Consider the following 16,666-nt stretch of genomic DNA (forward strand, 5'->3'; position numbering starts at 1 on the left):
CCATCGTGGGAGCAGGGAACGAGTGGTTCTGATCCAGGACCGGCTTCCGCTGCTTTCCAGAGGAAACTGGCGGGGTTGTTGGTGAGAGGCTCTCTAAACCGAGAGAAACAGTCGTTCCTTGGGTCTCTGTGGCTGGAAAGGCCCCAAATCTCAGTAATTGCCTGACAGAAGCTCTTCTGAAACCGACAAGGACCCACTCTTTCAGTCTGCAAGTCTGAAGTGTTCTAGGAAAGGAGTAAGACGTCTACGCTGCATTGTCACCACCTTCTAGCTGCTTTGCGACGCCACTTCTAAAGGACTAACACAGCGACTGAAGACGGACACTACCCGGCCGCAGCAGCTCCGGATCCGCCGTGCACCCGAGCTTTGCGCAAGCGCGGACTGTCCGCGCAGCCACCCTGCGCAGGCGCCGTGACCATTTCCGGGATCTGTCAGCCGCTCCCTCTGGGCTTCGGGTCCTCCGCCAGCGCCCGCTGGAGCCTGTTCGCGTCGACTGACCAGAGTCCGCGAATTCTCCGCTCCGAGCTTGTCCGCACCACCCCGAACCCAGGTAAGAGGAAGTAGGAGCGAGCTTCTGACCCTGTGGGTCTAGCCTTAAACCTTCAGTGACGTTGAGGCGAGGGCTTAGGCCGCGGGGCCCAGAGGCTGAGTGGGGGCCTCGTACCCCTGGCTGGCCTCCTGAGGGGCGGGGGATCCTCACTCTCCATAGGACCCGCCGAGCCCCTGGGTCCCCGTGAAGATTGTTTCTCTCAAAATTTTCGAGCGCAAAGAGCCTTCCGTTGCCAGAATTAACGGCTCCTTCTCCTAAGCTTCCATAGCCCTGTATGCACCTCTATTGTTGCCATTTATCAGTCTGTAAAACTGGTAAATGGAATAATCTCATCCTAATTGGGTGTCTCTAGGGACCGTTCGTTTCTTTCATTAGCTTCTGGAATAGGTCCCTGCACACAGCGTTTGTGGAACATTTGACTTCTGTCTAGGGCAGCCCTCAATCCTTCAGTTATTGAGGACCCTTCTAAACTAGAGGAAAACCTTTTCCCGAGTTGCTTAAGATTCCCCCTCTCAAGTGCCCCTGTCCCCTAGGTCAAAGTTGCTCATATTGGTTCCGTGGACCTTTGATGTAGCAGCACCTGTCACATTTCAACCCTCCAGACAGACTGCCAAAATTCTAATCCTGGCACCACCACTTCATTTGGATGACCCTGGGAAGACTGCAGTAAGAACATCTTAGGGCTTTCTGGAGAATCAGTAGGTACTCTGGGCCAGAAACTATTAGCTATAAATATTAGCTATTATTACTGCTTCTGGGCATTCCCTCATATTAATCTTCGCTTCCTCTCCTAAACCTCCCTCTCTCCTCACTTGAAGACCAGAAAAGTGTCAGATGGACTTACGTTTTTGGCCCCAATCTGGTATTTAGTACACTGCTGGGAAGGAACATGGTAGGCACTTAAAAAATTGTGGCCTGGACTCTGATTATAAAGCCATCTGTTTTCATACCATGACTTTGGAGCCTTCTTTTAACTATCTCAACTCATTGCATAAATTATCCTAGTTCTGTCCTCTTTTATCAATTTTATCTAAACTTTTGGTTTCATGTAGGCACTGGTTTTTTCAGGTATGTAAAAACACAAGAGAGGATATCAGGAGGGTGGTTTTGCCCAGTTAGGGAGTGGGTGTGAATGGCTCCTTCCTGACAGAAAGGATTCAGAGAATTTCTGAGGTTAATTTATCTACTTATCACAATTTAAGGAGGGGATCATCTTGGAAAAATTAAAACTGCTTAGAGAGAGAGTGGCAGTATTTTGATCTATTGACTAATCCTATGCTGAAACAGATTCTGCATAAAGAAGTTCAGAATGCTCTGCTGGTGAGGCTGATGCCAGGAGTTGGAACCTGTCTCTGAACTTGTGGAGGGTGTGGTGACCTTATTGGAGTACCTGGTATTGCCAGGTTGGGTAATGAGAGCAATTAGAAACAGGGTGAATCACAGCCTTGAAAACTGACTCTAAACAGGGAACTGAAATTCCCACTTGTACAAATACTTTCAAGCTCCAGGGCCAGGTTCAGAAGATAGATACCAACTGGAGTGTGCTTCAGAGGATATTAACTGGTGTAACTTCTTGGGATGATTCAAAAGCACCTGGTCAAAGAAAGAAAGGGGTCTAACTTATGGAGCATCTATTTTGAGTTAAGCTTTGTACCACGTTCCTTCACATGTTATTTCATTTAATCCCTGTACCAACAGCTTTGGGATGTCAGTGATATGTCTGATGTGACCATTTTACAGATAAAAAAGTGAGATTTAGGTTTATTAAGTGACTTTCCCAAGATCTCCTAGCTAGTGTGTGTCAAAGCCAAGATTCAAACCTAGGTTCCCTTGGCTCCAGAGCCCATAGCAAACCAAACATCAGAATGACTCTGTACTCAAAGTGACAGGTAAAGAAAGGAGTTTGAAAAGAGGAAGAATTCCTGGAATCATGCTATGCTATATAAATCATCTCTCTTTCTCTCTGTGCTGGACAATAAAAGGTCATTAGTAGAAGCTTGTTAAATTTAATGTCACCTTTTTGTCCCTTCTTTCCTCTCCACCCTCATTAAAACAGAGGTTTTCAGATTTCACTTAAATATTAATCACAGTTTAGAAATTATAATTATCACTCTATGACAGAGAGTATGTTTTTGATATAAGAATCAAGCTGTTATTATTCACTCACTGAGTTTCATGAATACAGGCTATGTTCACTGAGTGTCTTATATTTTTGACAAAAATATGAGTGTTGTTTTGGCCTGCAGACTTAAAATAGCCACATGACTGTGAAAGAATAGGTGTGTGAGTATGTGTCCAAATATGGGGCTTGAATAATAATAACAAAATTAAAAATGCAATTTTAAAAATAATTATGCCATTGTGTAAATGTTTACCTCTTTTAAAGGCTTTGTCACATTGCTTATAAAACTAAATTGAAGAATGAGAAAACCTGTGTCTGCAGTTCTCCTCTTTTATGTATATGTGAAATATGTGCTTTTATTGCATATAGATTTCACATTGAATTATTCATTTGCAGGCCAATTTTATTTCAGTTAACAAATGAGATTATAAAATGTGGCTTTTGAACTAAATTGCTTTTAATTAAGGAGATATTTGTGACATTATATGTTATTTTGAGTTACCGTAAGCAAAACCTGTTGTGATGGGTAAGTATCTGATATCAAAGATAATCATGCAGTAAGTCTGAAAGTTTATTTTTAAAAAACACAACAAATTAGCAGTCTTATTTGAATTTATTTAAAAATTTTTAAAATTTTTTCAATCTTTTTCTTTGTGAGTTGCAGTTTGCTTTCTAGAACATACAAAGTAAAAAATGAATGACCTAAACGTCTTCGCCCTTAGGATAAAATGTGAAACACTGACATTTCTTGGCTAGTTCAAGATATCAGATGTTTAATTCACTTATCTCCCTTTGACCTTTGGATTCCTTTTATAACAATTAGCAGAGACATTTTTCCTGCTTTCCACTAAGGTTGACTTCTGCTTTGTCTGCTGAACTTTGTTCACATCACAACCTTCTGGTGGCCCTTCCATTCATTTCCTGCTTACATCAGAATTCCTGTCTCACATTTCAGTCTCCACCCTAGGTTAACATGACTTGTACTTAAGTGTATTGAAACTTCAGGGAGCTGTGAGTGTGCCTCTTGGAAATGATAAAATGGCATGCTTTTTGAAAAATTTTCTCCTATTTACAGTAATGATTGCTTTTTCAATGGATATAGATTTGGGTACCTATAAAATAGAGAATTTTATTTGATTTTTTAAGTCAGTGATGTTTCACAGATTCCTGCTTCAAAGTCTAAAGAGTAATGTAACAAACGCTTGTATACTCTTAGCCTGGATTTACCAGTTAACATTTTGCCACATTTGCTCTTTTATATTTCTTTGTTCTGAAGAATTGAAAAGAAGTTACAGATGACATCATGATACTTCACCCCTAAATACTTCATCATCTTTATTGCCTAAGAGTTAGGCCATTCTCCTACCTAAGTGCAAGCCATCATAGTTAAGAAATTGAAAATAATTCCATATTGTTACATAATATGCAGCCCAAATTCAAATTTTCCCTATTGTACAGAATGTATCTTGTATGGCCATTTTATAAATACAGACTACAGCCCTGGCTGGTGTGGCTCAGTGGAATGTGTGCCAACCTGTGAACCAAAAGGTCACCAGTTTGATTCCCAGTGAGATCGTGTACCTGGGTTGTGGGCCACATCCCTGGTCCAATCAGTGTTTCTCTCTCACATCGATATTTCTCTCCCTTTCTCCTTCCCTTCCCCTCACTCTAAAAATAAGTAAATAAAATCTTTTAAAAATAAGTAAATAAAATACAGATTACAATCAAGGTTCATATAGCAAAATTGATCTTCATAGTTCTTTTAATCTAAAACAGTCCCCACCCCCAACTTGCCTTTTTTGAATAGTCCAGGCCAATTGTTTTATAGTATGGCATATATTATGGTTTTAATTATTTCCCTTTTGTGTTCTTTAATTCCTATACTTCCTATAAGCTGGAAATTGGGCCTGGATCTTGTCTGTATTTAAATATGTTTGGCATAAATACTTCATAGCTAGGTTGGCCGTGTTACCAGTTTACTTCAGGATAGTCCTGTGACCTATTGTCACAGCATAATTATTAATAGTGCCCCTTTTTGCACTCTTAAAAGTTGATAAATTAAGTGGTCACTACTTATAAATGATGATGTACGCTTCATGTTGCCTCCCATCAGGAGGCCCTTCAGATTATATTGTTCCACTGTTTATGATACCAAGTTTGATCATTCAATTAGTGTGGTGACTGCCAGATTTTTTTTATTGTGAAGATATGTTTTTCCTTTTGTAATTAATAGGTGATCTGTAGGATGAACACTTGAAACCGAATATCCTGTACCCAATAATCTTTAACTCATGGTTTTAGAGTCCCTTGATGACCCCTGACAGAGTAAATTCTATATTGATGGTTAGAATGCTAGTTGTATTTAAATAATTAAGTTTTGATTAAGTTAAGATATTGAGATTGATTTGGTTATTATAGGAAAATAATCTTTTATTTATCCCCAAACATTTCAAGATCCCCAGACAACTTAAATATTGGTTGCCTGCCATATTAAGTGCTTTTTGTTGCTCATTGCAGGTTTCTGTCCTTTGAAAACACTAAGAATAATGTCCCTGCATCAATTTTTACTTGAGCCAATCACCTGTCATGCCTGGAACAGGGATCGTACCCGTAAGTATGCTATTAATTTTGCACCTTTATTTTAGTACTTACAGTACTTTTAGATGTAGGCACTTTTAAGGATTGCATACTGTATTTTGCCATGTATAATACACACCCACATTTTTGGCCCAGACTTTTTGGGAAAAATCTTTTAATTCTTTAATTCAATTTTTTATTTATATTTAAATACTTTTTTGTATTATAAAGGAATTTTAGCATTTATTTTTTAACATATTACGGTACAAGAAATCTTATGTAGCCCTGGCTGGTGTGGCTCAGTGGATTGCATGCCAGCCTGTGAACCGAAGGGTCACTGGTTCGATTCCCGGTCAGGACACATGCCTGGGTTGCAGGCCAGGTCCCCAGTAGTGGGCATGTGAGAGGCAACCACATACTAATGTTTCTTTCCCTCTCTCCTTCCCTTCCCCTCTCTCTAAAAATGAATAAATAAAATCTTAAAAAAAAAACTGAGGCCTCGAATATTAGGAGGACTTTCCAGTGGCTATATACCTAGTTAATGTCAAAGCCATTGCTAGCACTCAAACCTTCTGGCTCCTTGTCCACTTCTTTTTCTATACTACTAATAGACAGTTTATATCAGAGACATCTTTCATTGCCCTAAGAATCCAGTGTCTGCAGTGGTTTCTGCAATACCCCACTAACCCAGCATTTAGTCAGAATTCTAGGACATAGAAATAAGCTGTTTCAGAGAATATGGTTTATTCTTAAGGTACTAAGAACAGTAGTAACTGGTATTTACTGTGTTACTCATAAGAAGCTTGAGTTTTAGTTGTCTAGTGCCAGCAAACTAGAAGCGGATGGAGAAGACTCTTAGAAGTAGGCATAGTAGGCAAAGTGACAGATAATATGACAAGGAGGAGGTCTAAAAAAAAAAAATCTAGAAACAAGTATAGTGTTAGACCCATGAGTTATTTTTAAAAGTTTGAATTATATTCATTCTGTTTTTTAAAGAATAGCTTTATTAAGATACAGTTCATTAACATAAAATGTATCCTTTTTTTAAAGTATACAATTAAGTGATTTTTTTTGTATATTCACAGTTACACAACAATCATCACTGTCTAGTTTCAGAATATTTTTATCATTCTAAAAAGTGGTACCCATTAGTGGTCACTTCAGTTCTCCTCAAAACTTCCAGTCAAAGGCAACTACTAATCTACTTTCTGTTTTCATGGATTTGCCTCTTGTGGATATTTTGTATAAATGGGATCATAAAATATGTGGCTTTTTTCATCTGGCTTCTTTCATTGAGCATAATGTTTTTAAAGTTCATTTATGTTGCAGCTTTATTCCTTTTTATGGCTGAATAATATATAGACATAACCTCATTTTGTTTATCAGTTAATGGATATTTGAATTGTTTGTACTTTTTGCTGTTGTGAATATTGCTAATATGAACATTCACATACAAGTTTTTATGTTGACATATATTTTCACTTCTCTTGAGTGTATACCTAGGAGTTGAATTGCTGGGTCATATGGTAATTATATTGAACACTTTGAAGAACTGCCAAACTATTTTCCAAAGTGACCACAACAATTTACATTCTTATTAGTAGAGGGTTCCAGTTTCTCCACATCCTCATCAACGCTTGTTATTATCTGTTTTTGATTATAGTCCTATACCTATTATTATCCTAGTGGGTATAAAGTAGTATACCGTCTTACTGGTTTTTTGTATATCTTCTTGGGAGAAATGTATGTTCACATCCTTTGCCCATTTTTAAAATTGGGTCATCTTTTTATTGTTAAGTTGTAAGAGTTTTTTTTAATATATAATCTTTATTATATTTATATGTTCTGGATACAAGTTCCTTATCAGATATATGATTTTCAGAATCTTCTATTCTGTAGAATGTCTCCACTTTTTTTATAATGTTCTTTGAAGCACAAAGTGTTTAATTTTAAAAATATCCAATTTTTTCTTCTGTTGCTTATACATTTACTGTTATATCTAATCAACCGCTGCCTAACTTGAGATCACAAAGATGTATACTTGTGTTTCCTTCTAAGAGCCTCATAGTTTTAGCTCTTACATTTAGGTCTTGGATCCACTTGTGTTAATTTTTGTATATGATGTAAGGTAGGAACCCAACTTCATTCATCCTTTTACATATAGATAGACAGTTGTCCCAGCTCCATTTGTTACTATTCTCTCCCCATGCAATTATCTTGTTACCCTTGTCGATAGTCAATTGAATGTAAGTTTATTGGACTCTCGATTTTGTTCCATTGATCTTTATGTTTATCCTAATGCTAGAACCACACTGTCTTGCTTCCTATAGCCTTGTGTAGTAAGTTTTGAAGTTGGGAAGTATAAATTTCAACTTTATACTTCTTTCTCAATTGTTTTGGCTCTTCTGGGTCCCTTGCATTCCCATATGAATGTTAGGATCAGCTTATTAATTTCTGCAAAGGAGCCAGCTTGGATTTTGAATCTATAGAGTCACTATCTTTTTAAAAGATAGTTCAGACATGTTTCTCATATTTTTAAATAAATCTTTGGTACATAAACAGTACACACCAGGGTATTGTCGAGTGAAAATCTAGATGTGAGCCTGTGTATTGAGTATTTGAAAATATGTTACATGCAAGATGATGAATTCAGAGCTTCCTAATTGAGTTTCCTGTATCTTCTATCTCCACTTTCCCATCTAAAAATAGGTTTTTGAAATAGTTCCAGTTTTTAATAAGAATGCAAGTTGTTATTGCCCTCATTTAAACTACTTAATAAACTCAATATATTAAGTCATTAATATTATTTTTTGTTATGCCACATTATAATTTGAAATTTATAATGTTTACCAGGTTTAACTTTGGATTTGACTTTTGAAATCTCTGTATGCATCTTAGAAATATATAGCTGTTTTCTAGAAAGCATTGAAAGTCTTAGGATTTTAGAGCTAGATATTTATCTAGCTCCACGGTTCATCTGTAAAACAGTAGCTTTCCTAAGGACAGATGGGTAGGTAACATAATAGATGGGGAAACTATTAAAAGAGTAACCTAAAATTTTAGTCATAGATCCTAATTTTAATTTTAAGAAATAATTTTTAATGGATCAACTAGAAAGGGAAAATATCAAAATAAATTTAAAAATTCATATACATATATGTATTCTTAATATTTTGGATTGGTCTAAGAGATTTCTCTTGGAAACATGTTTTTGTTTTGTGATTTATATTGTCTTTATTTAAAGGAAAGCTTCGATACAGTTTATCAGCAGAATCAAGTTTTTTTGACAAACTATGGTGGTACCAACATGGGTCTGTGATAGTAGTAATGAAAGCCTCTGATCTATTTTCAGCATTTCTGAAAATCTAACGGAAAATAAATTGTTATTATAAATAATGTTGTACAGGGGAGCTAAAATGTCAAATATCTTTACCGTGAACTAAAATTACAGTTTTCCCTTGAATGATGCAGGGGTTGGGACACTGACCCCCCCCTGACAATGCAACTGAAAATTCATGTATGAGTTTTGACCCCCAAAGACATAACTTCAGTTAACCCTTGGTATGGGAGGGGAGGTGGTTCCAGCACCCACCTTGAATACCAAAATCCGAGGATGCTTAAGTCTTTATCTAAAAGGGTATGGAACGATACATACCATCAGCCCTCCACATCTGCAGATGAAAAATAATGTTTTCAGTCAGCAGTCAATTGAATCCATGGATGTGAAACTTGTGGATATGGAGGGTGACTGTATATATTGGGGAAGAAATGCACATATAACCGGACGTACATAATTCAAACCTGTATTGTTGTAGAGTCAACTGTATATCAGCTAAGTATAGCAACATTATTGATTTCTTACTAGTTAGAATCTTTAATTGCCAGTTGTATATGTCTCTGATTGAATGAGTATTTAAGTTGAGCTTTCCTACAAAACATTTTAAATTATGGGGTCCAAGTAAAGGTAAAAATAATAAAAGGAATTCTTCAGGGGTGAATATTGAGAACCATTTTTTAAAACAACTTTTCTATTTCTTCACTCTGTTTTTTAAATGCCAATTGTAATGTATCCCTTTTTTGTGTAACAGTTTCAGGTGTTAACTATTGACTTTGCTCTCTAGAGATTGCCCTTAGCCCCAATAATCATGAAGTCCACATTTATAAGAAGAACGGGAGCCAGTGGGTGAAAGCTCATGAACTTAAGGAGCACAACGGACATATCACAGGTAAAAGAAGAGAACTGTGAATTTAGCACAGTATTTTGAAATTTAGCACTCTTTTGTTTAAATAAAGAGCCTAATAAGTAAATCTGCCATAATATTCAAAGTTGTACAGCATCTGCTGAATTTTCCTTAGAAATTTTGAGAAAATAGCATAAGAGTGATCTCAGTTTTTAAATGCTTATTTTAGCCTAGTTGGTACATAGCACTCTACTAGTGTTGTGGAAAACACTGAACCTAGTATGAGGACTAAGAGCTTAGATTAGGAGATGGGGCATGAAAGCGAAAACTGGAGAGCATGTCAGCTGTGTGAAAATGTAAGCCAGACTGTGTTCCCAGCTGCTGCAGGAATGCAGTGTCTTCCACAAGTTTCTTCTATGTTGTTTTAGAGGCAAGGAAGATATTCCAAAATACTGAAAAGGACAAAGAGTAATAGTATAACAAACACCCATTTTCTGCCACCCAAAATTAACAACAAAAAAGATAACTGTCTTTTTTCCTGTGCCAGAGAACTTAGGAAACAAAGATTTAATAACAAGGAATATTATTTTTAGATAATGGTAAAGTCCCATCTCACTACCACTCCTGTTCCTGTCCCTCAGAAGGTAGCCTGTAGATCATATAAACTTCTGGCCAAGATGGAGGCATAGGTAGATATGCTTCACTTCCTTGTACAACCAAAAGAAGGATAACAACCAATTTAAAAGAAAAAAAAAACAACCAGAACTGCCAGAATATCAAACTGTCCGGAAGTCTGACAACCAAGGAGTTAAAGAAACAATCACCCAGACTGGTAGGAGGGGTGGAAACGGGAAGCCAGGGCAATGAGGATGCCCAACAAGGGTGCAGCTGGTGGACAAGGGCAGGCAAGGCAGCAGATGGCAGACTCAGATATCCCACATTAGTATGCAGATAAGCTGGAAGGAACAACTAGGGAGTGAGACAGACCGTTCAAACCAGGGTTCCAGTACAGGAAACTAAAACCTCAAAACCTCTGGTTGTAAAATCTGTAGGGGTTGCGGCAGTGGGAGAAACTCCCAGTCTTACAGGAAGGTCCATTGGAGGGGGCCACGGGATCCTAGAATGTACCCACCCACATGGGAATCAGCACCTAAAAGAGCAGATACACTTGTGGGTAGCAGGGGAAGTGACTGAAAGCAGGGCGAGAACTGAGCAAGCAGAATTGTTCCCTTTCTGACCCCTCTCCCACATACAGGGCCACAGCACAGTGAAGTGGTTTGCCCCGCCCTTGCGAATACCTAAGGCTTTGCCCCTTACAATGTAACAGGTGCAGCGAGACAAAGAAATACCATCCAAATGAAATAGCAGATCAAAACTCCAGAAAAAGAACTAAGCGATGAGGAGATAGCCAACCTATCAGATGTACAGTTCAAAACACTGGTAATCAGGATGCTCACAGAACTGATTGAGCTGGGTCTCAAAATAGAGGGAGAAGTGCAGGCTATGCAAAGTGAAATAAAGCAAGATATACAGGAAACCAATAGTGAAGGGAAGAAAACCAGGACTCAGATCAATGGTTTGGACCAGAAGGAAGAAATAAACAGTCAACTGGAACAGAATACAGAAACAAGAATTCAAAAAAATGAGGAGAGGCTTAGGAACCTCTGGGACAACTTTAAACATTTCAATATCTGAGTCATAGGGGTGCCAGAAGAAGAGGAAGAGCAAGAAATTGAAAACTTATTTGAAAAAATAAGGAAAATTTCCCCGGTCTAGCGAAGGAACTAGACATTCAAGTCCAGGAAGCCCAGAGAGTCTCAAAGAAGTTGGATCTGAGGAGAAACACACCAAGACACATCACAATTAAATTACCCAAGGTTCAAGATAAAGAGAAAATCTTAAAAACTGCAAGAGAAAAGGAGACAGGTACCTACAAAGGAGTTCCCATAAGACTATCAGCTGATTTCTCAAAAGAAACCTTACAGGCAAGAAGGAGCTGGAAAGAAGTATTTGAAGTCATGAAAAGCAAGGACCTACAACCAAGATTACTCTGTCCCGCAAAGCTATCATTTAGAATGGAAGGGCAGATAAAGTGCTTCCCAGATAAGGTCAAGTTAAAGGAGTTTATCATCACCAAACCTTTATTATATGAAATGTTAAAGGGATTTATCTAAGAAAAAGAAGAAGATAAAAACTATGAACAGTAAAATAACAACAATTTCAAAACTGTCAACAACGGAACCTAAAAAATAAAACCCTAAGTAAACAACTAGAACAGGAGCAGAATCACAGAAATGGAGATTGCATGAATGGTTATCAGTGGAGAGGAGGAGGGGAAGAATGGAGGGGAAAGGTACAGGGAATAAGAAGCATACGTGATAGGTGGAAAATAGACAGGTGGAGATTAAGAATAGTATAGGAAATAAAGAAGCCAAAGAATGTGTATGTATGACCCATGAACATGAACTAAGGGGGAGGGATATGCTGGAGGGAGTAGGGGTGCAGGGCGGAGGAGGATAAAGGAGAGGAAAAAAATAAACAACTTTAATAGCATAATCAGTAAAATACACTTAAAAAAAAGAAGGTAGCCTATAATTTAGTATGACATTGTCCCATGTTTAATACTTTTATATACATGTTGTGTGTGTGTGTGTGTGTGTGTATTCATAAGCAATCTGTAGTACTATTGGCTAGTATTTTTAAATGCTACCAAAATAACATCATATCATATAACTCTTGCAGCTTGCTTTTACATTCCCCATTGTTCTGAGCTCTACGTTGGTGTACCTGGGTCATTTGTTCCCAGCGAAAACTTGTGACCATCCCTTTTTGCTTTTACCAAAATTTATATGTAATGCTAGTAAGCATGCTGAGCTGGCTGATTTTATATTAGCAAACCAGCACCAAAGACATAATTTCTATTTTTGTTGCTATTGCTTTCCCACATCTTTATTTCTATTTGGTTTGGCCTATTTTCATTAGTCTGTTTGCCAGTGACCAAAGAGATAGCCAAAAAAAAGAAATATTTAGTTGTGTCCTTTTTTCCCTGCTTCATTTTTGGAATCCTTTGAACTTGGCCCTGTTTTCTGTCTAAATGCTCAAATGATACTCTTTTTAGGTCACAAAAAAAAATGTTGTTGGAAAAATCTAAATATAATTCTGTGGCGGGAGACCAAGGATCAAACTTATTTCCTCAGAAAGACAGTTAACTACAGAAAAAGAAAAACTATCTTCTAAAGCTTTCTAGGAGAAAAGACTAGTCGGTACTGCAGAGAAAAAGAGTATGGCAAACATCAAAGGGATATCAGAGTCCTAGTGTTTTTTTCCGTGGGTTTATTCTTTTGTGTTAAATGTTTAATCACTCTCTTAAAAAAAACAACACCACCATTTTACCATGAACACTTTTAAACAGATAACAAAAATAGGCAAAGTTGTAATGAGCCCATGTATACTCATCACCCAGATTCAACAATTATTAACTCACAGCCAGGCTTGTTCTCAACTCCCTTCCTGTACTATTTTGAAGCACATCCCAGACATTGTATCATTTCATATTTCAGTTTGTATCTCTAAAAGATAAGGACTCTTCAATAATAACCAATACAATATTTTGATTGGGATCCTAAGAAGATACATACATGGTTGTGATTAGTTGATTTATCTGTCTTTTGTTTATAGGTTCCCTTTCTTTTCCTTTGCAATTTATTTGTTAACAAAATTGAAAATCAGATTGTTTGTCCTATATAGTGTTCTCCACAGCCTAGATTCCACTGATTGCAACCCCGTGGTGGTTTACAGATTCTCTGTCCTCTATATTTCCTATAAATTGCTAGTTGAGTCAGATGATGGTAGGTTCTTCCATCAAGGAGATACACAGTGTTTAGTTGTCTTTCTTTCTGTGATGTTAGGAACTATTGATGATCAGTGCCCGTATCTATTAATTTGGTAATGGCTGCAACGTAGTGATATTCTAAAACTATCATTTCTTTTCTATCAGCTGGAATACATTTATGAAAAATGCTATCTCATCTACTGTTTAGTTAGCCTGAGATGTAGTTAGTATAGGAAAGACAGGATAGATGCTTGATTTCCCTCCTTTTCTTTCAAGTCTTCTAATAGCAGGAAAATGGAAAAAAAGATGCAAAGCTAAATCAATAACATGAAAATTTGCCTTTTACTGAATATTTGTTCTTCACATCTCTTTAACAAATGTGTATTTAAAGAGCTAAAGGCAGTTCTCATCTAAAATATGACAATTCGAGGCTATGACTGTTTTTACAGCTTTCAAATTCAAATGAAAGTTGTGGCTATAGCAATAGACTTGGAACGATAAAACCCAGCAGAAGGCAGTTCCTTATAATTTTCTGAAATAGTAAGGGTATACTGATTTTTTAAATTAAATACCTCATGTTTAAGCACCTCAGTAATTCTTATCAAACACATATGTGTTTAATTAGAGTGGTGGTCATATGGAATAAGGGGTGAAATTTGAGATTGTCAAAATCATTGCAAAATCAATAAGCTTTCTCTTACAAGGCAATATTCTGGATACTAGAGGATATATTAGGTTTCTGTTGCTGTGTAACAAATACTATAGACTTAGCTGCTTAAGTCATACATTTATCATCTCACAGTTTTTGTGGGTCAAGAGGCAGGGCCTGGCCTGACCAGTGTGGCTCAGTTGTTTGCAGCATTGTCCCATGCCTCAAAAGGTTGGGGGTTCAATTCGTGATCAGAGCACATGCCTGGGTTGTGGGTTTGTTCCCTGGTCAGGGTGTGTGCAAGAAGCAACAACAATGTTTCTCTAAAAAGTTACCAAAAAAAAAAAAAGTGAGGGCCTGGCTTCTCTGGGACTCTGCTTTAAGACTCACAAGCTATAAATAAGATGTCAGTCGGGGGTGATTTCTCCTCAAAGGCTCAGTCAGGGAGGGGTCCACTTCCAAGCTCCTTCAGGTTGTTGATAGAACAGTTCATTTCCTTGCAACTATAAGATTCATGGCAGCTTACTTCTTCAAAAGTCAACAATGGAGAATGAGTGTATCTCTAGCCAGAGGGGTGGCACATTATGTTTTGGGGGGTGGTTTTTTGAGGGGGGGGGCACATCCTTATGTAATCTTATACAGTAATCATGTACATCTTATCACCTCTTCTAAATTCTGTTGATTAAAACCAAGTTACAAGTCCTGCCCACACATGTGGGGAGGGGACTGCAGAGAGGCATGAACACCAGCAGGCAAGGTCACCAGGGACCACCCTATGGTCTGCCTATCATAGTAGTTTCAAAGTCTGGCTTCCTGTGGTCAAGAAGCTTATAATCAAGTTAGGGAAACAATACATTCATAAAAATAATAACATTTTGAGTCACACTTCTGGGATTTTTATCATAAAGGGATAATTTTAACCAGAGCAAAAAGATATGTGCCTGAATGTTTATTCCTATTTTATCTATCTTAAGTGATTGGAAACTAGCAAAATGTTCAACTGTGGGATCTTTGGGGAAATTATTATGATAAGATCAGTGTTCTGAAATGATGAATAATCACTGCTAATTTGTAAAAAGCAAGAGAATATGTTTGCCAACATATTAATAATGGGGGAAGGAATGTATGGGACATAAAGAACAGGGGCAGGGCTTTATTGATTTTCTGAATGTTCCATTGTGATTGTTTCATAACTGTATGGGTTTTGCTTTTGTGGTTAAAAATAAATCTAATAAAGAGGGCTGTGAAACTGTCCTGTAATGAATGGATTTATAATGAAAATACACATCACTCAGAGTACACTCCTCCATGTCTTTTTCCCTTCAATGGTGTAGATAACTGTGCTGGCATTTCCTGTAGATGAATAAACAAACTGTTCATACTGCTAAGTCAATATGATATATGACTAATGGAGATTTTTATTTATATTCACCTTACCTGTTCCCATATAAATGTTAAGAATGTTAATTATTTTTAGGGAGATATCTGTAATAAAAATTTATTATTAATATTTATATAACTTCAGTGTGAAATTATATTTATAGAAAATACCTCACCGGTAGCTATAAAATGACTGAATCATAGCAGCTTTTACTCTTGATATGTTACAAACTGACTGATTCTGGGATCCTTCACAGAAGTACCAAGTAAGCAAAAGTCTAGTCAAAAAAGAAATACAAACTTTACATTTAGATATATATGTAGGTCTCTTCCTAGTTTTAGATACAAAGATACTCAAGGATTCTTTCATACAACCTGTATCATACAGAAAATGTATTTAGGTTCGTTTAAATGGCAGAGACCTTCAGAAGAACATATAATGAAACACAACATATATTTGTCCCTCTAAAAACTAAAAATTATTTTTATTCTGTATGTTGTTTTATTTGGATGTCATATAGCAGACTTTCAGTTAATGTTACTGAATTAGGTGTGTTAATGAATAATAAAGGTACTTTCAGACAAAAGAAAAAGATCTTAGAGGAAAGATCAAGGTCCTCAGACCAGATATCTTTAGACCTGTGAATGGGTGGAAAGAATGTCCCTGCTTAGTTTTGCAACCTCTGCAGTTATAAAACGGTTCTGTTCTGCCTAGCCTCATGGAGGATCTCAAGTTAGAGAACTTTGCAGAGAAACATCCTTGCCCTTGTGATGTGATGATTACATTGGTCCCAGCCATACCAGTGCCGACCCGCCTGTGCCATGTCAGTTTTCATTGACCCAGGCAAAGCAGATAATGCCATGTCTCACTTTCAGGTATTGACTGGGCTCCCAAGAGCGACCGCATCGTCACTTGTGGAGCAGACCGCAATGCCTATGTCTGGAGTCAGAAAGATGGTGTCTGGAAGCCAACCCTGGTGATCCTGAGAATTAATCGTGCAGCGACTTTTGTCAAGTGGTCCCCACTAGAGAACAAATTTGCTGTGGGAAGTGGAGCACGACTCATTTCAGTTTGTTACTTTGAGTCTGAAAATGACTGGTGAGCAACATCTGAGTATTTTTTTTTATTTCTCTGTACAATCATACATTTAGACTGCTATGTTCTTGGTGACGTTTTGAGACAATGAGTAAAGGGGATAACTTCAGTTTTACTTCACCTAGAGGATTTTTTTCCTCTAAACTTTCTATTCTCTCTAATTGAGCATTTTTCCTTCTTATATGCACGTTGAGTCAAATCTCCATCTTTCTCATAGAGAGCTGTGGTTTCCATGTTCTGATCCCCTAAATTGTTTGTTCTGTAAGCTGTTACTACTTT

At 37.4% G+C, this 16,666-nt stretch overlaps 1 protein-coding gene across 1 annotated transcript in view; it reads left to right on the forward strand.

Moving 5' to 3' along the window:
• The first annotated feature begins 402 nt into the window (after positions 1-402).
• The window catches only part of ARPC1A (actin related protein 2/3 complex subunit 1A), a 29,305-nt gene continuing 13,041 nt past the window's right edge, over positions 403-16,666 (forward strand). The window contains exons 1-4 of the mRNA XM_028512047.2: positions 403-550; positions 5,190-5,282; positions 9,371-9,475; positions 16,168-16,390. Coding sequence (XP_028367848.1) covers positions 5,219-5,282; positions 9,371-9,475; positions 16,168-16,390 — 392 coding nt within the window. The 5' untranslated portion in view covers positions 403-550; positions 5,190-5,218. The remainder of the gene's footprint in view (positions 551-5,189; positions 5,283-9,370; positions 9,476-16,167; positions 16,391-16,666) is intronic.

The sequence above is a fragment of the Phyllostomus discolor genome, chromosome 3, assembly GCF_004126475.2.
Source record: "Phyllostomus discolor isolate MPI-MPIP mPhyDis1 chromosome 3, mPhyDis1.pri.v3, whole genome shotgun sequence".
NCBI lineage: Eukaryota > Metazoa > Chordata > Mammalia > Chiroptera > Phyllostomidae > Phyllostomus > Phyllostomus discolor.